This window comes from Chanos chanos, chromosome 14 (assembly GCF_902362185.1).
Source record: "Chanos chanos chromosome 14, fChaCha1.1, whole genome shotgun sequence".
Taxonomy (NCBI): domain Eukaryota; kingdom Metazoa; phylum Chordata; class Actinopteri; order Gonorynchiformes; family Chanidae; genus Chanos; species Chanos chanos.
In genome coordinates, this window is record NC_044508.1 from 8,379,240 (window position 1) to 8,401,912 (window position 22,673).

The following is a 22,673-nucleotide window of genomic DNA, read 5'->3' on the forward strand; positions in this document are numbered from 1 at the left end:
ATGTAAGAAAATCAGAATATGACACCTCAGTGTTTTTTCTCTTATGCATACCCCTCTTTAAAAGGAAAGAAATAAATAAAGATGAAACCGGGAGGAGAGGTGTAAACGCAGAAAAATGCTTGCTGAGAGGCGAGGCAGGGGGATCTTTTGGATGGCTCCGTTCAGCACACTTTGTACTCTCTTGGACTTTCATGTTGGTGTTTTTCTCTTTGAGACAAAGACATTGCGCTGTGCTTTTTTGTACCTTGCACACCTTTTCCCATGAATACAAGTATGTTTCCCTTCTTGTTTGATCAAAGATATTTTCTCTCCTTATCTTGTAACGTTCTAGAAGAATCCTTGTCTCGCTTATAGACAAATGCAGTGGTTACAGTTATACCATGCAGCATCTGTCTGGACATGTTTGCTTTGTTTTTTGTTTTTTTTGTTTTGTTTTTTTTTTTTTTTGTCTTCACTGATGAAAGTTTGGTTCCATCTCCTCGGGAGTCTGTGACGGGCTTTGGGTTTGGACCTTACCGATCTCTTCCAGAGCGCTGGCCAAAGAGCCCAGGTCAGCCGCGTCCTGATGCTGGGCCTCCCACAGGTTGAGAATGGCTGCAGACGGACTGGGCTGAGCAGAGAAGTACAACAGGTTCCTGTAGACACAGAGAAAACCACAGAGTTCAGTACAGCAGACGGAGTTGGCACTCGGGGGTGGTGATTCACTTTGAACCATGAAATCCAGATGACTGGCTTTGGATTAAAATAACATCCATCGTCCATATTCAGTGAATAATAATTATGTGTTCATTCATGCTTTGTTTCATTTGGAGTGATCCTCATCATGAGACAGCTGATCTGAGGGAGAACAAGTGATGGTTATGAATTCAAGATATATTCCTGTAGTTGCCTGCAATATCACATGACGTTAAAAGAGGGCACTGTTTCTTCACAATTTACCAGCAAAATTGCTCTCAAATGATCTTTGCCTATCCAAATACCATATTCAAATATACAATGCCATATTTTCATATTTTCATGTTTTTCATGTGAGCACAATCCTTGGCCGACACGCTGTCGAGTCCCAGAGTGTCAAAATAAAAGGAATCCTTGACCTTCCTCCAGGAAAACTGTCTCTGCACAATGTCTCTGGCTACCAACAACACACTTAAAAGTGATCTGCCAACATAACTGCAGCATCTGAAAAAGCAGTAACACATTAATTACTCTCTACCTTCACCTAGGGTCGCCTTAAGATAAAAAAAATTGGACAAAAATTCAACGTTAATCCGAAGTCGAAAGATCAGACACCGCTACTTTGAAATTAAAATCAAAGTTGATTGCAATTTTCATTACTTGACTTGCATATTGAAGACACCCAACAGAGTGAATCAAGTTCCAAATGACCACCGGTTTAACGAGATTTAATTAGCCTTGGTTGCCATGGAGACATTCGTACGGGGTTCTTTCTAACCTCTCTGTGCGGAGTTTGTGAGCCAGGAGCTGCCAGTCATTGCCCGTCTTGGCACTGGAGTCAAAGGTGGCACAGATTCGTTGGCGAATGGAGAGGGGGATCTTAAAGGCTTTGGCCCCAGTCTGAGAGCTGCCCGTGCAGTCTGTCTGCAGTAAGTATGGAGCCTGCTCCCTCTCACTCTGAGAACCACAAACACAACTGTATTTATAACCAAACAGATACGTGTAAATATAGATATATACGGTCATGATGTGTGAGTTTCTGCTGAGGTGTTCAATGCACTGATATGCTATTAGTACTACCATCTTTATAGATATGATGTACGTTACATTTGCTTTTGCCTTATTAATTAGGGCAGCTTCATAAAATGAAAATGGATGAAACCTGAGCAAGGAAATAAGAACATAAACACTCAATATTCACATGAAATATAATAAATAGAAAGATATTAATTCACAGAGAAATTCTCTCAATGTAAAGGGTCAACTGCAATGTAATATACTGTAGAATATATAGCACATAGTATTCTCTCTCCCTCTCTCTCTCTCTCTCTCTCACACACACACACACACACAAACATACTGATTTTGTTTTGTGTTATTTAGGGGAGGGGGGGGGCAGTAAAGGATGTCGGTGAGGGGTCCAACCTGGGCCACAGTCGTGTAGACTTGCAGGATCTGTTCATGTCCGCCAAGCTGCCGCACACTGATCTTACAGGAGAGCTGGCTGCTGGCGGCACTGTAGCGTTCCAGGAGGAAGGCACATTGTAAAGGCTGCTGGTTACTGCACCAAACCTGGGAAAAAGAGAACTCCTTTTGGCAGGAGAGGGAAAGAGAGAGACAGAGAGAAAGAAAGAGAGGGAGAGAGAGAGAGAGAGAGAGAGAGAGAGAGGGAGAGGGAGAGAGAGAGGAGGGTGGAGGTGGGGGGGGGTGGGGGTTAAGTTCAGAGAGGATATTAGAAAGGAAGTAAGAAAGCACTGAGTTCTGCTGAAGTTTAGAATAGAAGACAAAAATAAAACAGTCAGAAAACTATATTAGAGTTACAACTGATAAAGATATAGATAAAGATAAAGACACACACACACACAATATGGGAGGCCTTGGCCTAAATGACACATGAAGGCATCTTTACTAAGAGAACCACCCTGAGTGCGTAATGAAACCCATCAAAAATCCACGTTAGCGCCAATGACAACACTCACTCTTGAATTAAGCACATGCGCTATAGGGGGGCAAGGAGAGGAGAAAGTGACTGCCTTTGATGTATAATTAATTTTTGCATATAATACTTCTGCAGGGGCTTGTCCTTGACCCCTCCTGTGCTCCTTTATTCTTGCTCTGCATATTTAAGTGACCTGTACATGTTTAACAGGGATGCTTAGAGTGGCTATGTAATGAAAGCAGTGCCTGCTGGGCCATTGGAGGACTTAACCCTGTCACTTTGATCCTCACTAACACAGCATGCAGCGATTCGTGCAGCTAAGGACACGGCGAAATGTGTAAGCGTGTGCCCTGTTTGGGCGTGCTCTTAGCTACCACTACCGGCACCTCTTTGTTTCTGAAACATAACCGATTCACAATCATTCCATTTTTAATTTTATAAAACAACATTCCTAACTACTGGCTATCAGTGAAATGCAGCGGCAATGAAAAGACACGGATCATGGATCACGCCTTTAGTTTCTTAATTAAGAAAACGCTTACAAACAGATTACAACACACTGTTAAGTTAATCTCCATGACTAAACGTGATATTAGTTCACATTACATTATGGCTCAACGCATTAAAAATACCAAGTTATTAGGAATATTTCATATTAAGTGGGAATACGGTGTTTGATGGAGGAGTATTGGTGCTACCTGACAGGTAGTGAAGGGTTTGATGCTCCATAAGAACTGAGGGACATCCTGAATGGACACCTGCAAGTTGAAGGTGCTTGCTCTGAAATACAGAACCTTCGGTTCCTCCAGGAGCCTCCCGCCTCGGCTCATCTCCGTGGCGACCACTCCCTTCAAAGCAGAAGAAAAGAAACCCCCACGGGTTCAGTTCCCTTAGTCTCTCATTACTCCTCTCTCTGCGCTGATATTCTGAGCAGGTAGGAGAAAACTTGACTTAGAAGCATTTTATTGTCATCCGTCCGGTTCACATTAAGACCAGCGTTCGTGAAAGAGAGGAGGCTTAGAGAAGATGCTATTTTAGATATTTGGAATAAGGCCAAAGCGTTAGTCCAGCATTAGCCCTCGATTAGGTGAAGGAAAGTGCAGTTCAGGGAAGTGACAGGCAACACCTTTTAAGAAAATGGGCTACATGAACTGTCTGTGAAGTATTACTCTGCCGGTGCCTCGACCAGAATAAACAATTTGAAGAAGCCGTGGAAATGCCTCCACTGAGGCTCTAACGCTGAAAAGAAAATAAACTTGTTCACCTTCTCCACCTTATTTTCATTCGCATCTACAAAAGAGAGAAGGGGGGATTGGGGGAGGTAAAACTGTGAATATGTGACTAATTTCATTAGTCAAATTATACTCATTTAAACACACGACATGAGGAACAACTGCCTATGTTTTTCTAAGTCTGTATTTGCTGCTATACCACGAAGTCAACTTAGCGATTCATCAAAGCCATACTACATCTAAAAAAGGTTGAAACATGGCACAAGAGCATGTGAATTGTATCACGAAAGGCATAACTCTGAAACAATGACACATCTCTTGATCACAGTCATGAAGAAAATTCAACATTCAACACATGGGCAAGCATCACAACACATCTGTGGCCACAAATACCAACCGTAATCATGAAACACACACTTCCAACAACCACAAAGGCCTTTTTTTTTTTTCACCTGAAAGGCGTGTGGCGTGTCATCCACACAGTACACCCGCAGGCAGTAGTCCATAGAGCTGGTGCCTAAGCTGCCAAACACTGCTATCCTCATTCTCTTCACTGCCATATTAGTCAGAGCTTCTCCAACCAGGGCATAGGAACCTGGCCTGTCCACCAGGATGTGACATCTAGAAGATTCCATTAGGCAGTAACAGGAAGTAGAGTCGTCATCTGCTGACATGACCTCCTGTTGGGCACAGTATAGATATTACTGCAGGGTGAGAAGAACTTATACTGAGGGGGGAAAAAAAAGATATGCTGAGAGATAAATAAGACAAAAATGTTACGAAAATGTATGATTGAAAAAAAAAAAAAGTTATCTTGTGTGGTTCTGCCTGGGATTCTGTCTGCTGAGGGACGGGTTACGCAACATGCCGATCCTGGTTTTCATATATTCACCCAATTTTACCTTCTAAAAGGCTCGGTTCTAATATTCCTCAATGCCTTCTGAAGCAAGACTTTTTGTTTTTTTTTTCTGCCTTCAATTAGAACAGCAAATACCAAAGCCGTAGGACAGAACCAGGGATAATAGCTTTAAATGGCTTTGTTTTCTTTGGTGTAGTGAAAGTCAATACGTTGGTCTTTCCTTTCATCAAGGCACAAGGACTTGTTAAAAAGTGTCGGCTCAGAATCCCACTAGGGAACGAGATCAAACTACAGTCTTCCTTTTCTTCACTAAATCACTCACAACTCATAAATCACACAGGTCGCCTCTGTAACACCATGAAAGGGTTAGGCTAACACCGCTCTTAAACAAATGAATCAAATCCAACCCTTTTCCCGCAAAAGCGACGTGTTTAAATGGCTCAAACTCTTTAAAATAATGTGAATATAAAAAGCGACATCCTTTTTGGCTTTTTAAACTGCAGGGTTTTTAAATTGAGGCATAGAATGCATGAAATACTGACAAACTGGGAAGTTAATCTGTGGATTTATGGCAGTTCTGCTTTTACTACAGTACACACTCACTTGAGGTTTCTAAAGAGCATCATGAATGCATACAGTGTTCTTATTTACTACAGCAGTTAGCAGGTGTCAAAGCCAATCACAGTCCACGAGTGGTCCATGTATTCATTATTCACCAATCAGCTACATATGCCATATGTAAACGAAGTTAATGTTAATGTTATGCATATAACATATGGCCCATTTCTGTGTAATCACCTTACCCACACGACCCATGGGACACAATCAGATATTGACCACAATCAGTTGTGTATATATTATGGCTACAGATCTAGCATTGTCATGTAGTATTTTATGTCTTTCCTTTTTGTGTGTTTTTGCTTTTTTTTTCATCTCTCTTCCTCCCTCCCTGTGCTGTTTGAACAGTGGGACATGTGGCGCGTGATGCGTTTCATTATCATCTGTCGTGAATCGTCTCACCAAAGATGATAAAGAAGAGCAGCGTGTCAATGGGGAGAGAGGCGCCAGCTTTAATCCAGCCTGGCTCCATGTTCACCAGGCCTCTTGTCATCGTAAATTTCAAAGTGCTGTAAACATCGCTTCACCTTCCCAACCTGCCCCGAGGGTGAAGTCACCTACTTTCTTTTATTGTTATTTTTTTTTCTCATGCAATTCTAAGTAAGAGTAATAATAGTAATAATAATAATAATAATAATAATAATAATAATAATAATAATAATAAAACATTTTTTCCTGTTCACTGCTCATTATGCCAGTAGTTGCTTCTTTTTGAAACTAGAAAAATAGAAATCATTTACTGATAAGGTTCAAAAGGCTGAGGAGCAGTTTTTACAGTGTACTTTTGACACCCCCCCCAACCCCTCTCCAAATTGGGCAATGATGTTATCGTTAGTGTCAAGTTTATTTATCATTACAACTTGTTATTACAAAAAGTGTTTCTTAATTGTGACCATGGAGACACTTCAGACTTTATCACTTTTCCACCCTCTCACTCTTTATCAGTCTCTTTCCCTAACTGTATCACCCCAGAACTATCTTTATCAGTGCTAAATAAAAACAGTGAATAACAATGGTCATATTACCTCCCATTTGTTGTCCTCAGTTTGTCTCTTGAGTCGCACATTCCAGTTTTCCACACTGACCTCCACACAGTGAGCGATCGTCATAGCAACCGAACAGGCAAGATTTAGCCTTGGGGGTCCATAGGTGACCTCTGGTCCTAGTAGAATTTCGCATCCTTCTGCTGCCTGAGCACTGGCAAGCAGAAAGAAAACATTTTAATTGTTATAGTCTATGTAAAGTTAAAAAAAAAAAAAAAAAAAGTTTCTTTGAGCTGAGGAAAATGCAGAACTGTATTTTATAGTGTATATAGGCACTAAATTGTGAGTTTCAAACAGTTATGGAGCACAGTACGTTAATAATTCAAATCAAAATATCCAAGCTATAACGTTTAAAAACCAGAAAACGATACAAACTGACAGCAGTTCTATTTATGACAAAATTCATTTAAAGAAAATAAAAAACCCTTTGTAATCAGCAATTGCAATTCTATCACTATCACTCCAGAAAAACTGTTTGAAGAGAACTGCTACAGGGCAAAACTGCTGCAGATCTAGGGGGCACTTGCTGACTGGTCCTTCACTGCCTACTGAATATTCATGAGGCTTTGGTTTATAAACTTCATGCCATTATCTTAATCTTTCATCTCTCCTTGAGGTGGTAAAGTGTGATTATAAAAACCCGGTTCTTGATAGAAGAGAGCTACCAAAGACTGCCAAGACAGCAAAAACACCAAAGTCAGCAGGTGTTTACTTTACCCCCCACCCCTTCCAAAAAAAAACGAAAAAAAAAAAAAAAACCCAGAAAAATCATCTGCAGACTAATAAAGTTATAATCTGATTTCCTGCTAATTTTGTTGGATTCGTTTCAAATTGGATGAAAAAAAGTACAGATCCTGCATACTTAAGCCGGGTGATGACTTTACAAGGACTTCACACTGAATACAAAGTAGAGGAGAAGTTCTTTAGAGCCTTGTTAAAAAGTATCACACTGATCCGCTAAAGAAGTAACTTAAGGATTTAAACTCTCTTTGCACTCAATCAATCGGTCCTTGTGTAGACTCTCATAGAAAATATCTCTGCTTTTTCAACTCCACGCAATCACGTCAGGTGTGTGGGACTTCTAATCACATTCCACTAACGGTAGATCCTTGACTCTAACAGTAAAGAGGTTCTAACAGTAAAGAGATAATCTGCGTGAGAGCCGAGATACTTAAAATGTTTCATTCCAGAATCTTAGGGCATTGAAGTTCCAGCATATTACAATGCACGTATTTCAAGCGTGGTTAAACCTGAAATTGCTAAACTGATTTTAAACAACACCTCCAAGAATAAACGAAGACAAAAAAACCCCCAAAAAACATCAGCATTTAGAAATCCTGGCCGAAACAATCGATGCTCATCCAAAAATAACCACTCCAAAAATATTGCTGGCAATCTCGATACACTATTGACTCTACTGTTGATGACATTGTCCTAATTTAACCGAAATCGTATCCAAATCTCATCCGCACTGTGATTTTAGAGGGTTTTTCAGGTTGAGATCATTTTATCCTGAAACTCTTTGTTCTTGACGTGTGTTTGGTGATAGCTTTAGGAGAGAGCTTCAAGAGCATTACCTGGGTCTCTAGGAGGCAAACCACTCGTGAAGGAGTCAAGTACCTTGAGTCTCTCTGTCTCTCTTACATTCTTGTCAGCTCCTTTACAATTCCACTCCTCATCAACATCAAGGATCCTACCCTGCCTGCACCCTTGTGTTTAATGAGACTCATTATTCAAAATGAACGATGACTCACCCCTCTAGTGGCAAGCAGTGCAAATATGGCTTTCCGGGACATTGTAAGAGGCGAAAAAATGTAATAAATGCACAGAGAAACTAAACCCATTAACACTCATCTGTATTTTCGATCTACTCTATTTGTCTCTTGTTTTTCTTTTCTTTTTTCTTTTTTTGAATTTTTTGAACTCAACAATTTGTAAGTGTTGAAGTAAAGTAGATTTCCTGTATGCAAAATGGCATAATTTAGTAAACTGATTATTTAAAACTTACTTAAAGGTCTACATTTGATTTACAACACTTGTAAAATCGCTATAATGAATTGATACAAATTGCCTGGATGGGATTTACTCGATGACACATATTTAAGAGTTTTTTTTTTGTTTTTTTTAAAAGAAGAACATCAGGAAAGAGAGCAATTTACCTTTAAATTTTTCATGGACGCTCTATCTAAGTGGGCGTTAAGCTTGAAAATCAAAAACAACTACAGACTGCCTGTGGGTGTAATGGATTGTGTTTGAACTTGAATTCTAATATGTGACTGAAAGGAAAGTATTTTGGTGTGAATAGAGTGCTCTGAGAAGACAGAAAAAGAAGAATGACAAAAAGAAGAAAAGAGGAATAAAATGGACAGAATGACCAAAGTGCTATTTTACCTTCTGTTCATCTTACCTGGCCTCTCTCTGATTTATAAGCATGTATATTTCCCAGGATGTGTCTTCAGCTATGGCCCCATGAGATACTAACAGACTCACACCTGTATAAATGACAAAACAATATATAGGAGTAGCTGAGGTACCATACAAATCTGATTGGTTAATTTGAATTGAAAATATTGTTCAAACTCATTGGTTTCGCAAAAACAAATTAAGGATAATATGTTTGCACCAATGTAATATGAACTAAATTAGTAAGGCAATGAGCTGAATAAAGTTTAGGGGTGCAGAGGTAAGAGGTAAAACAAAGGTTAGGAAGGCCTCTTTCAGATGTTTACGATATACTGGAAAGTCAGTGGAGGTTTGAAATTCTATAATAGATAATTTATTTCACACACACACAAACACACACACACACACACACACACACAAACAAAGCAAGAGTACTTATGAAAAGAAATAAGAGCAAGACATGCTACATACTATATTTAGTGTTACTTAGTGTTACTGGGTGAACACAAACTATTTCTGCAGACTAGAAAGATAAACTTCACATTCACTGACAGGAATAATTGTGCTAGCTGTGTATAACTCTATAACTTTCCCTACGGTGTAAACAGACTAGATATATTCTATACATGGTTATTCTCCCTTGATATTGGGTTCATAAGAGAAATGCTTAGTCATTCCCCTCCTTCTCTCTTTAGTGGTCTGCCAGTCATCCCTTTAGCGTTCATTAAGTTAACACCTGCCAAACTGTCATGCTTTTATCAGAGATGGCACCGGTTCAGGGTGTTAATATGCAAATTCACAATGCCTGCATATAAAGGTGCCAGATTGACTGAGAAGTCTATGAATCTTTTATATATATTTGTGTATATTTGTGCGTGAGTGCTTCGCTCTCTCTCTCACTCTGTGTGTGTGTGTGTGTGTGCGTGCGAGTGAGAAAGAGAGAGTTTGAGAGAGAGAGAGAGAGTTTGAGAGGGAGAGAGTGTTTGTTTGAGCATAAAGAGAAAGCTCGACCGTTGTCTGCCTCTTCACTGCATGCGTTCAGTATGCCATTTGACCAGTTGACTTCTCCCACTCTTAAACATCATGACCCTGAAGCTGCTAGATTTGGAAACACTTCAAATATGACAACAACACATTTTGCATACGAAAGAAAGAAAGAAAGAAAGAAAGAAAGAAGCTTTGGCAGACTGTATGGCCATCATAAACCACAACACACCACTACTGAAAAAAAAAGGACAGTTCTGGTTGATGCCGTATATATTCTTAGTGTCAGACTGTGCTAATCAAATTGCTGTTAACCACTTGTATGAACAACTCCATTTTCACGCTGAACAATGTCAGTCTATCTCACCTGCATCTGGCATGGCCAGCCGTCCACCGAGATGTCCAAATACTCCACTTGTCCTAAGCTGAGTTTTGGAGGACATCAGAGGGCCATTGTGTCCCCTCTTCCCCTCTTCTGTGCTCCTGCTGTCCTGAGCTGCCCTCCTCGGAATTGTCTCCATGTGACCTTTTACCCCACGCTCGTCTTGCTCTGCCACACCTAGCGAAACCATAAAGGAGCTCTGAACTTTGACCTGGAGGTCAGGTAGAGGGTCAAAGAGGTCCTTGTCAGTGGAGTTATGGAAACCAACAGCGGTGCTGTAGTTCTGGCCCACTGTTACGTCCGTGGGTTGCATGGAGGGATTCAGAAGTAGCGGGTTACCTAGGGAAATGGGAAGAAAGATTAGAGGATTATAGAACTGTAATATTTTAATTTTAAAACTAATTTCTGTATGACGAGAGAGAGAGAGAAAAAGAGAGAGAGAGGGAGAGAAATGAGGTGTAGTCTACCTTTCACTAGGCATCAAACTTCAAGCCAGATAATTATGTTAAAATAGTACATATACATTTTTCGCTAGGTTGTTCCTGATCAAACATTCAGACGTTCAAATATTCCAATATCAGTGAAAAATATAACCTTTAAATAGTTTTAATGGATAGTACTGAAGTCCTCAAGCATTTTTTCCCCTTTGCATACGTTGAAAGACAGTCGGGGGGGTGTGAGGAGAAAATAAGTGGAGAAAATTTAAATTACAAGAACCACATTCACATTTGTGGAAGAAACTGTATTTCAGATTCACGCTAGAGCAGAGGTAATTTTGGTTGAGATAAAATGAATGCGAACCACCCTCCCCTTATAAAACAAAAAACCCCCCCAAAAATTGGCATGCGTCTTTCTCTCTGTTGAGAAGGACGTGTAATTATCCAAGAAAAATACTATTTTGATTTGTTCCCTCTGTTGGAGGGTTTCTCACTCTCACTCTCCCTCTCTCTCTCTCCCCTCCTCAAGAGACACTCCAGTTGAAGGTTTAGGGGTGACCTTCCTCTAAACGAGGGGCAGAATCTGTCAGCTCCCAGCATGTCCTCTGGCAGGGTGTGGGTGGGTGACGGAGTGTGTGTGTGTGTGTGTGTGTGTGTGTGTGCGTGTGTGAAACTTCACATCACACAGTCCTTGCTTCCAGCTGCTGCCTAGTCAGGGGTAAGGAGTAGGAGGCTAATGTTGTTTTACTTTGAGGGACAAATCACATATTTTATTTTGGGTAAATCGTTAATTACTCACGAAGGTGAATGGACCGTGTCATTTGGCAAGGCTCTTCTTGGGCCCTGGTTTCAGAACGGACCAACTGTTTTTCATACGCTGCATATGGTCAGTCACTGACACATTAATACATTTATTGAATTCTTCATAGCATATTTATTTTCATGAAACAGTGTCTATTTAATGTGTCTCTCACATGAAAATAATTAAAACATAGTCTATGTAAAACAGACAGTGGTTAATATCTTCAGTTTGGTTCCCTGACATAATGTTTCCAGTTTCCAAAGAAGAGGAAGATTTCCACTCTCTTCAGCAGGACTGGGCACCTCAAAACCGACCAAAAAAAAAAAAAAAAAGGGGGTTAATGAAATGTACCTCAAGCCAGATACCTGGACGGAAAGTGCTGGAATTAAAGTTTTGATTAAAAGTCACTCAGAGGTTTTACATTTTGGGAGATTCTGGTTGATAATACAGCGAAAGGCAGAGGTCTTTGTTAAAATCTGGACTACCTCTTGCCCACTGCACTGAAAGAGACAGCGCAAGCATTTGGAAGCTTCTCAAGTTAATTATGCAGGGATCTGTCGCAGGTTCCCTACAAGAAAAAACCTTAGAAAAGTATTCTGCACATATACCTGGTTAACATGATATAAAAAAGAAGTCAGAACCAAAAGAGTTATTCTAGACTGCACATGCATAGACAAAGAAATTAGACAAGATTGAGCATTTTTCTCCCTGAAATTCTGTATATCAACTATACCAGTACAATGTCTGACTTCTAATGTTAACTGTGTTGTACAGTGTTTATAAATGAAGTGGGTGTTAACAGTGAACAACAAAAATATTAGTGACATTTAACGTAAAATGTGAGCCAAGAGAAAACTTTCAAATCACACGTTTAACTGAAAGCAATTTTCTATTTCCATTGTGGCTTATTACCGCCCGGCATCTCCCGTCTAACTTTCCTCTGACTAATTATCTTCAGAGCGCGGAAAGCTGGGCTGTAGCTTAGCTCCCTCTGAGGTAATTTGTAGATTTGAAAGCAATTTTCAAAGTAGCTCTTCTAACACTATTTTTAGGTTGAAGCTGTTAGCATTATTTTCTTATCACATACACTTTCTATTTGACATAGAGCCAGTGAGGCATCAACAGGCTTGTATACTCAGTTGAAAAAGGACCTTGTGGAAGACAGGTGAAGGATAGAAAAGGATGAAGTGAGTGTAGCCGTGAGAAGGAGGGCACAGTGGGTGGTTCCAGAAAGTTGGCCTATTTAAATAGGATTGATGACCAGATGAAGGGAGCAGAGGAGGCTAAATGAGTCCATGTCCCAGGTGGGGTTAACTGATGTCTCTGGCCTTGAGAACAGTGAGTGTGTGTGTGTACGTGCACATGTGCATGTGTGCTTCTCTGTGAACTTGTGTGAGTAGGAGGTGTCAAGAGTGCATTTCTGTCTGTCTCTCCCAACTTCAGCTACACTTTCATATTCTTGTGTGTATAGTGTATGTCTTTGAGCGTGTGTGCGTGTGTGTGTGTGTGTGTGTGTGCGTGCTCGCGTGTGTGTGCATCGCAGGAGTCTCTCACTATGCTGTCTCAGCCATCCAGAACTGATCGCCCTCCGCCCCTCCTCCTCCACCCTTCAGCATGGCAATCACTTGCTTTGACCCAGAAGTGTCACCAGAGATTCACATTCTCACTCTGAGACGGTGTGGGTCACAGAACCATGTCTGTGCTGTCAGAAGCTAAACTTACAGCCGTGCCGCAACAAAACGAGAGATTGATGTTCGGCGAGCCAAGCTTCTCGCATTTATACATCAGTGAGCGGTCCTTGATTGGGTTTGCGTGTGAAACAACATATGGTCTACAACTAACCGGTGAAAGTGGCCGCTGAGAATTTATATCGACAAAAATATCAGACAGCTAGTCAGCCCTAGGCGGAGAGCCAGGTCATGCAGTAAATTGTGTGCGTGTGTATATCTTTGCGGAAGATTTAAGCGTGTTTTTGATCCTGACAGTTTGAAATACAAGCCGGTCATGTAGCACTTCATTTGAAAGGGAAGCGAAATCTCTGAGTCGCGTTCAATGTCATGAGCGATGCTAACGTTTGCTAGCACGTTCGCTTCAGTCTGACTTTAAGATTTTGGGGACGTTGTATGGTACATGTTCTGGACACAAGGTGACTCTCAACCTGCCTTTGACTGCTGCTCCTATGTTGTAAAATCCGGTGTTGTGACTACGCCAAACAAAAGGGTTTGTACATTCAGAGTTGTGCAATACCAACTGTTGAATATTGGTAAGTATAGTATGTCAGATACTGGTATTTTTACCTGGTCTGGCAGTCTTGAAGTTAAAGGACTGAAAGCCGCCGGTAAGGGCAGATGAGTCGATGACATCCACACCATACTCGCTCTGGTTTCTACGGTACAGTGTTACTGCAATGATTAGCAGGGCCACAGTGATGACTCCGGCGGCCAGACCAAAGTAAAGTGCCACCTCATTGGAGCTGTCCATATCTGGAACACACCGAGACCAAGATGACAGAATAACAGAGTAACATTTTAGGAAATGGTAATGTCTGCAAGACACAACAACTTTCAGTCAGTTTGAAGAGAGAAGACATAGGAAATATTATTTGGATATATGTTGAAAAATTACAGGAAGAATCTGATGGACAGTTGAATTACCTGTGATCTATGTGAATGGTGCCAGAAACACAAATCGGTACAACTAAGGGAAATTTTTAGAGGGGGGGGGGGTGCCTATTAGTTATATTTGTGAGAGGTGTTCTTGATAATAGTGTATGTGTATAGTAATTTCTGAGGTAAAAAGTAAATTACACAGAAGTTAAATTTGGCATATTGCGCCAGACTGTTCACAAAATCTCCAGAATGACCAGAAGAAAATGCACAGTAGCCAGTGGAAAATTCTGGAAAACTATCAGGCAGACGGGCAGTTCGAGCAAGTTCAACAACAATATGTTTAGCAGTGCATAAAGACTTACTCGGCCAAATCATCAGGGGGGCTGGGGGGGGGGGGGGGGGTAGGAAAGAGCAAACTCTATGACTCTCACAACTTTAATCATGAGCACCATGGCATGCCAGTGCATCACGCTGAGCTACATCTGTTTAGCTGGCACCAACGCCAGTCGAACCCGTGCCCTTTGTGACGCCAAAGGCGGGGCTGGACGACTCTGCCAGGTCACAGAAGACTCGGAGGGCATCGATCACGCCGTGAGAGTTTGATCATATGTGTTTAATGAGCACTGCAGTCTGCAGCGAGCTGCCAGAGGAACAAATTGATGCCAAAAACACAAATCCCAATTGGAACATAATGTGAACTCTGACAGTCACAAATGTACACTCAGGTTACACGGAGGAATGAACTGCCCAAATGATATTATTACCCACCGACGATTTACATTTCATTTGACTTAGCACACTGAGAAGTTCAACCTCAGCAATTCAATAGACCTACATGACACATGCTATTAAGCATGTCTTTCCAAGAATAACATCACTATTACATCTCAAATGGGTTGTGATGAATTATAAACAATGCTAAAATCTTATATCAAAGGTCATTCCACAAGATGGCTATTAAGCAGTCTTTCATGTTAAAAGAAACATGATAATAAACTTTCAACAACTAATATTGTCAAGTAATAATTACAAATATGGTAACAAGTGCACACCGGTTCAGGTGCGCCCAGTGAGGGGAAATTCACCCGAGCCATTCAAGTCGCGGCTTCAACACAATGCACGAGGGAAATAGGAGGACACATATTGCTCATGCTTAAGTGAGCTAATTTGACATAATTACACTCAATTACTCCCCCCAAATACAGCACATGCTCACTTGTCTCAACCAATCTGTCACCGTTCATAATCTATGAAAAAAAAAAAAAAAGAAAAGATTCAGTCCTGAGTGCCACCTGGCAAATATTTGAAACTATGTTTTTATATATGTAGTAAAGGTGCATTGTGAAGACATGTGGAGACAGGTTAAAAAAAAAACAAATGAAATGGATTTCTGGTATTGCTCTTAGTTTGTTTTGTTTTTATGCAACAGAGAGACAGTCTTGGTGGAATGTATTGAAAAAGCGCAATGCTACCTGCGGAATTCCCTAACAGTTCATTTTTGGCCACTTCTCTTCACACGTGCTATCTTTTTATGTACACACACACACACACACACGTATATATATATTACACATTTTTAATATGTTTTTTATATTTGAATGGATCGTATTTATATACATTGCTTGCCTTGAAATTGGTACTAGTCTTATTCTATGTCTTCATCTTAATAAATATCTCATTTTTGGATCAAAATAATATATTCATAATTGTGCTTAGCATTTGATGTGTTCTGAGAATTGATCTGATGTTTTTTGGCGGTAATGTGTCTTTAATGCTACGGTAAAACATTTCCAATTGTCAATGTATATCTGGTGATGTACAAATAAAGTCTATTATTATTGCATTGTTATTTTAGCGGACCAAACACTGAGAGGACAGTAAAACAGATGGGCAGATTCAAAGGTGACTTCTGAAGAGTTTTTGGATTTCTGTTTAAATTTAGACATTTTGTTTGTGTGTGTGTTTGTGTGTGTGTGTGTGTGTGTGTATGTGAGAGAGAGAGAGAGAGAGAGAGGGAAAGAGAGAGAGAGAAAGAGAGAGAGAAAGATTCACTTACTCTGGGGTCTTACATCATTCATAAGCTTGCCATCTGCAGAGACACAATGAAAGAGGAAAAGAAGAAGAAGAAAGAAAGAAAGAAAGAAAGACAGAAAGAGAAAGCCACCCATCAAACAAGCACAGTAAACACAGACCAAACTGATAATGAGATTCATAATGATGGTAATGATGAAAACATGACAATCACAACGACGCTGACTACTAAGGCTGTGCCTGAAGCCCACAACACACACAGACTACCCTCATAACACATTCACAAATGCTTTCAAAAAGTTTACATCCTTTTAGTCTTCTTAAACAAGCAATACCATTGGTATAGCGTAATACTGTATTGTTTTACTTGTTATATTAGCTTGACTTCCTTTTTGAAATCCAAGATGACTGCACTAAGACAAAAAAGAGAATGAGCGAGGGAGAGTGAGTCCTTGTGAGTGTTTGTGTGTGTGTGTGTGTGTGTGTGTGTGTGTGTTTGGCTAGCCTGCCAGCGTCACAGGAGGTTAGCTCCGTGCTGCTGTTGGACTGATTACATTGTAAACTGAAGTAACACTGCCGAGTCGAGAAATATTTGTTAAAAATCCATCCAAAATTTCAACTCATTGATAAATCTATTTCCATAACGAAGTTAGTACTATCAAAGCCTGATGATACTTGATGTTAGAGCCAACTCTGCTGACCAAAACGGCCCACAGTGTGAGACTACGTCCTGGACAGAGTAGGACGACAGTGGGGGCGGTTTGTCTCACACCGCATGCGTCTCTGAAATCAAGACTTGCCAAGAGCAGAATAAAGACAGACACCATACTCAACATGAACTATATCTGACGTGTTCAGAAATGTCTAACGCTTGTTTTAAAGTGTTCCTGGCATGCGCTTTTCCCATCTCCTCAGGTTCACTGTCTATGAGCTGAGAATTTCTTTTTGCATATTTCATTAAGTTCTAAACATTTGACTGAAAGATGCTCATCCCCAAGTTTATGCCGATAGTGTTTGTTGTTATCTGCTTAGTTCATGATTTTTTCAGCATTGCATGTTTGTAAACATATTTTTTATCTGCTAGTTTACAAACCCCAAGAGTAGTCGGAGGGGATGGTGATGTTGATGCTTGGTGTGTCAATATATGTAGTGTCAAAATCCCATGAGAATGTATTATGTTTGTTTTTTTCTTTTTTTTTTAACTTGTTTTGAACTGTTTTTTCAATGTTCCTAAGTTCCTAAGTGGTGATGGGGTTCTGTGCACATATTTTACATCATAGGTTATGTGTACTGTTATTCAGCTTTTAATTGTATTCATGGGATAAGATGTATAGGGTATATGAGAATTATCAACGGTAATTAGATGCACATTTTCTTTTGGTTTGGACATAGTTTTCTTTTTGTTTTGAACTGCTTCTGGTTTAAACCCCACACACATTCCCAGTTTCTTCCAAATTTAATCACCCAAACAAATACTGATACAGATACAAATGGCCCTGTTCCACACCCCAAAGGTCCACACAACTGTAATGAAGACTCTGATGATGAGGATAATAGTGATAATGATCACAGTAGTGAAGAAGAAGAAGAAGAAGACGATATCTATGATGATGAAGATATCAGTCGTGATGATGATGATGATGATGATGATGATGATGATGATGATGATGATGATGATGACGACGACGACGACATCAGTGACAGAAATGTACCCAACAATCGAAAGCGTGAGTCAGTTCTTACTTTGTGAACACATCCCTCCGGTGCAGTTCTCTCTGGTTTGGCTGTCACCCTCACAGATCTTGCCTCTGTGTTGGGGGATTGGGGCAGTGCACTCTCTCCAGCGCTGTCTCTCACACTGGGCAGAGCACTCTGTCCACTCACCCCACTCCTCCCATCCACCATCCACTGCAAGTCAGGAGAACAAGACCATGCTTCAATATATGAGGTGCAGGAGTTTCAATGATTGATTGATTGATTGACTTGCTGTCAGTCTTTTTTTGGTTATCTACACTTGTAAAATTACAAATATGACAAATATTATTTCTTCCAGGACAACCCTTATCCAGTCTTTCAGCCAATATACTCTTAGTTCCAAATGAGAAGGCATCAGTACTGACCACCCCCAAGTAACCTGCTTGTATGTGACTAGCCCTGGGATAAATGCATAATTATGCTACTTCATTACCAAGACGGTTCTGAGCGCTAACAATAGGTTAAAATTCTCAAACATCAGTGCAAGGATATGAACATTTGACAAACATTTAGGCACCATATTAAGACAGGTCATAGTAACCTTAGAGATAATAAATTTCACTGAGTTTTGACAGTTCTGGTACCATTTGTTTGATAATAGGGGTTTGCTTTCTAACGCCATCAGCACAAGCAATGAAACAGTTGGCCTAAGTTAGCTTTAGTCAAACTGAGAAGAAATGTTAAAATTCCCTTGTTAAAAATGACCATGTTACTTAAAAATAAAAAAAAATGACAGTAAGTTCATTTAGTTCTTGTTTCAGTTGCCTCTGAAAATTATTCAGCTTGGCTTTTGAGAACATTCTCTCTTACATTCAATTTACATTTTCCTCTCTGCGTTTAATACCAAAAAGACTCACGAAGGACTCGTTGCCCTTTCTGAAAATGAAAATAAATGTCTCAATGCTTAATAATTAGAATGTGAAATGAATTCTAAAGTCAAAGTTTATTTTTCTTCATGACTTTCACCTGTGGTTACAGAACAGTACATGATCCATTAAAAGCAGCAGGCTCTGCCTCCCTGTTGTTCACAGTTTATGTGAGAAAGGTGATTACAAATTTTTAAGAGGAAATCTGGGGCACTGTGTGCAAGCCCTCGCAATATCAACTGTGATCAATTCATACTGAGTTTCTGAGAACTCTTCTGAAAACTGTGAACAAATGTATACAAATGTGAACAAAGAGTGATAAAGGACATGGCAAATTAAGTCTCAGAAAGAAAGAAAGAAAGAAAGAAAGAATATAGGAGTGAATGCAGACCTGGACAGGGGGCGCTGCAGCTGATCTTCTGCACTGACATTCCTTCACAGAATGCTCCTCCATTCAGAGGGGCTGGATTGGTGCAGGTCCGAGAACGTTTCTGGACCCCCAAGCCACAGTTAACATTACAGGGAGACCAGTCGGTCCACAAAGACCACCCTCCATTCACTGAACACATACACACACACACACACACACACACGCACACACACACAGAGACAGAGGGAGAGAGCGAGACAGAGAGAGGGAGACGGAGAGAGAGAGAGAGAGAGAGTTAGAGTCAGAGAGAGAGAGAGAGAGAGAGATCAGAAAAGTAACGAAACATGAATGAAACATGAAGTTTGAAAAGCAAGTCTGAGAAGAAATGCAGCAGGCTGTAAAAACCAAAAGATTTCCAAAATTACCAACACGCTCATGTTTTCTTTTTCCTTTCGGTTCTCACATGGAGATACCATGTTAAATATTCAAAGCCTAAAGCCTCTAGAGGAGGGGAAAAAAAAAAAACAACAACTGAACTTGAGAAGAACTTCACAGCATGACAATTCCTCGACCCCAACTGTCAACAGTACACCCACTTGCTTGGATTCATACCAGCAAACAAGAGCAGAAGAAAATTCTAGAATTGTTTAATTGAGTCTTCGTCAAACTACTTTGTTCTCTAGTTCTGTGTTGCAGGACTTTGATTCTATAACCGCAACAGAAGATATATACTTATAAAGGCACTAGCATCTGTCTGAATGTAACATAAGAGACTACATAGTTAGCTATATTGCTTTCAGGCCTGCGTCAAAGGAAAACTGAATGCACAGTGCTTGTTCCAGTGGGATTAACATACAGTGTCAGAGACACATGGATTTTTAATGCCGAGCTGTAATGAAGTATTGGGATCTGACTGAATTACAAAGATAGAGACAGTTCTTTCAAGAACAGAAAGGGCAGAAGATTATTAAGCGCCCACGGACACAGTATATAATTCATATACAGCATATGGTATTTGTAACTCACTCACTCTTTGGTAGAGAGAAGGGAAAAATACTCTAAAGGGAGAAACAGTGAGGAGAGGAAAAAGTCTGAAGCTGAACGTTCTGTTGGCTACACTCAATAACTCAGACATTGCTTCCTTTATGGCTTTGCTGTCCTTGCATTCTTTGCTTCATTCATTTAACATTATTAGAAGTGAAAGGCCCTACCAAAGACAATGACCGTTGCAGTTGCACTACGTCGCCTGGCAACAATGTTACTGGCCAGACAGGTGTAGTTGGCAGAGTCAGACAGTCGTGCCTCGCTGATGATGAGGTTATGGTTGGCGCGCGTGTCAATGTTGTCATCGCCAAGGGAACTGACTAGTTCCTCGTTTTTCAGCCACTCCACCTGGGGCGAGAAACAGGGCCGTTAGTCAGGACTTGCGTCTTATGCAACGAGTAAAAAAAAAAAAAAAAAAAAAAAAAAAAGCCTTTCTCTGAGCTTTTTAACTTTGCGCCGTCTTAGCGCCCTTGTGTCACAAATCACACTCAATCTATAAAGGTAGCGAACGTTTTTATTACTTTTGAACAGATGGGAGCAAAAGGGGGAAAAGATTTGTGTATAAAAAAAAGTCTATGCGCATGCACACACGCAAACACTGACGCACACACACACACGTATGCATACGCACACTCAGAGTTTTATTCATAGCGCCACTCTGAGACGACGTCTGCGCTTGTCTTCTCTGATTGCACTATTACATACAATGTATATTATTACATCTGTGATTAGATGCCATTTTGGAACAGGCAAATGCTAGCCTGTTTTCTCTTCATGCAGCCAAGCTATCTCTGATTTCATTTTGATTCATTCCAAAGTAGAAAGAGCCAATAAACAGTTGATGATGGGAGTTCTCTTTGTGACATTGGTTGTGGTCCTACTCCGCAGCTGTGTGCCTTAGGATAACTATGAACATATTCAGAGCAGACAAGACAAGACAAGAAAAGAAGAGAGAGAGAGAGAGAGAGAGAGAGAGAGAGAATAGAAAGGAATAAGACAGTTATAAATTAGCCACATAAGTGTGCAAGGCAAGCAGAGGTGAGAAATGAATCGACTAATTGGCACATTTGTTTCAATTAGACGGCGGACATCAGAGTCAGGATTTTTTTTTTTTTTGATGGAGGCCTTTTTTGTGGTTGCACGTGAAACCTCTGTGATTTCATTAGTACAGCAATCCAGAATGATTAAGGAGCAAAGCGCTGGCAGGGATCAGCGCGAAAGAGAATTCTATCTATCTGTGCCACAGGACAACTTCAGTGTCGAGAGAGAGAGAGAGAGAGAGAGAGAGAGAGAGAGAGAGGGAGAGAGAGAGGGAGGGGAAGAGAGAGAGAGAGAGAGAGAGAGAGAGAGAGCGACTGAAAGCTACAGAGAATCAGAGTGAGACAGTTAAGCTGATTAGAATTTTCTCAGAAAATTTGGAAAGCTGTTCTCCAAAGACTCGTGCTGACCCTCCGGTCACCTCGAAGAAGACAGTAAGCTGCACTGTTTCTTGTCCACAAAAAAATAATATTGCTATCATCATAATTACAGCTGTGTGGTGAAAATATACAACTGTAATTATGATGATTGTAGAGAAAATATGCTGGCTTTTACTCAATGCAAGGGATCAGATTCACCAATGACAAGTCGATAACACACTATCTGAAATAGCAGGGTGGCAAAGTGTGTCTCTTGGGTTTACGTAGTTTAATCTGGAAGGAATAAAAATGGTGGTTTTTCATTGATGTCACTGAAAATTGAGGATGAAACTGCGTTTTTATTCCAGTTCTGAGTCAGACCTGAAACTAATGTTAAAAATAACTTGATGAAATGAAACGAAAATGAAATGAAATGAAAATAGTTTCAACAACATGTTACTGTCATACATGCAATACAGCGTCATATATTTCATCATGCAGTGGAGCAGAGGAGAACGCGTCTGCCAGGTTTCCCTTTAAACCCCATCTGTCTCTCCTCATTTATTAGCACTAGGGTGCTCTGTGTGTGTTTGTGTGTGTGTTTGTGTGTGTGTGTGTGTGTGTGTAGGTGTTTAGAAGGACATTGCTAGCTCCCTCATTCCCTGTGGGTTGTCAGGGAACGGTGCTTAGACAATGTTCTACCCGAAAAGCATCAAAACCCAGCTCATAAAGACAGGTACGCACACATACAAATGCCTTTCAACTCTACACGTCTCTTCTTGCTTATATCAGCATGAACCCTGATGATCCCCGTTTTCAAAGAGAGTCAGGTACTGCATCCCAACCCTCTTTATTACCGCCGCATTTTCCTCTCAGCAGGTTAACACAGCTAGATAATGCTACATAAAGTAGTGCGTGTCCTCTGCCCTTCTTTCCAAGCAATACCCCAACAACCTCACCCTTCCCCTGGGAACGGAGACCGGGGGATTATCCTGCCGACCAGAGCCGGGCTTATCTGGGGAAAATAAAACGCTACAGCCGCCTCACAGAGAAGAGCGTAATTGGTCAGATGAAAAACAAACCTCATCGTTCATTTTCTTTTGGAAGTCAGAACCGTCCCGAGAGAAAACAGAGAGGTATACAAAAGAGGAGAGGAGTTGAAGAGCGGAGAAATTGAGAGAGGGGAGGGAAGCACAGCTGCGTAACGTCTCTATGAGTTGATTCTCT

At 40.6% G+C, this 22,673-nt stretch overlaps 1 protein-coding gene across 1 annotated transcript in view; it reads right to left on the bottom strand.

Annotated features, from left to right (window-relative positions):
* Window positions 1-451: 451 nt before the first annotated feature.
* Window positions 452-22,673, bottom strand: part of LOC115827919 (netrin receptor UNC5D-like) — a 117,920-nt gene continuing 95,698 nt past the window's right edge. The window contains exons 6-18 of the mRNA XM_030791816.1: window positions 20,217-20,397; window positions 19,027-19,194; window positions 17,758-17,922; window positions 16,040-16,072; window positions 13,672-13,857; window positions 10,121-10,474; window positions 8,774-8,858; window positions 6,349-6,520; window positions 4,299-4,526; window positions 3,313-3,462; window positions 2,101-2,265; window positions 1,454-1,632; window positions 452-635 (exon numbers count right to left, since the gene is read on the bottom strand). Coding sequence (XP_030647676.1) covers window positions 452-635; window positions 1,454-1,632; window positions 2,101-2,265; window positions 3,313-3,462; window positions 4,299-4,526; window positions 6,349-6,520; window positions 8,774-8,858; window positions 10,121-10,474; window positions 13,672-13,857; window positions 16,040-16,072; window positions 17,758-17,922; window positions 19,027-19,194; window positions 20,217-20,397 — 2,250 coding nt within the window. The remainder of the gene's footprint in view (window positions 636-1,453; window positions 1,633-2,100; window positions 2,266-3,312; window positions 3,463-4,298; window positions 4,527-6,348; window positions 6,521-8,773; window positions 8,859-10,120; window positions 10,475-13,671; window positions 13,858-16,039; window positions 16,073-17,757; window positions 17,923-19,026; window positions 19,195-20,216; window positions 20,398-22,673) is intronic.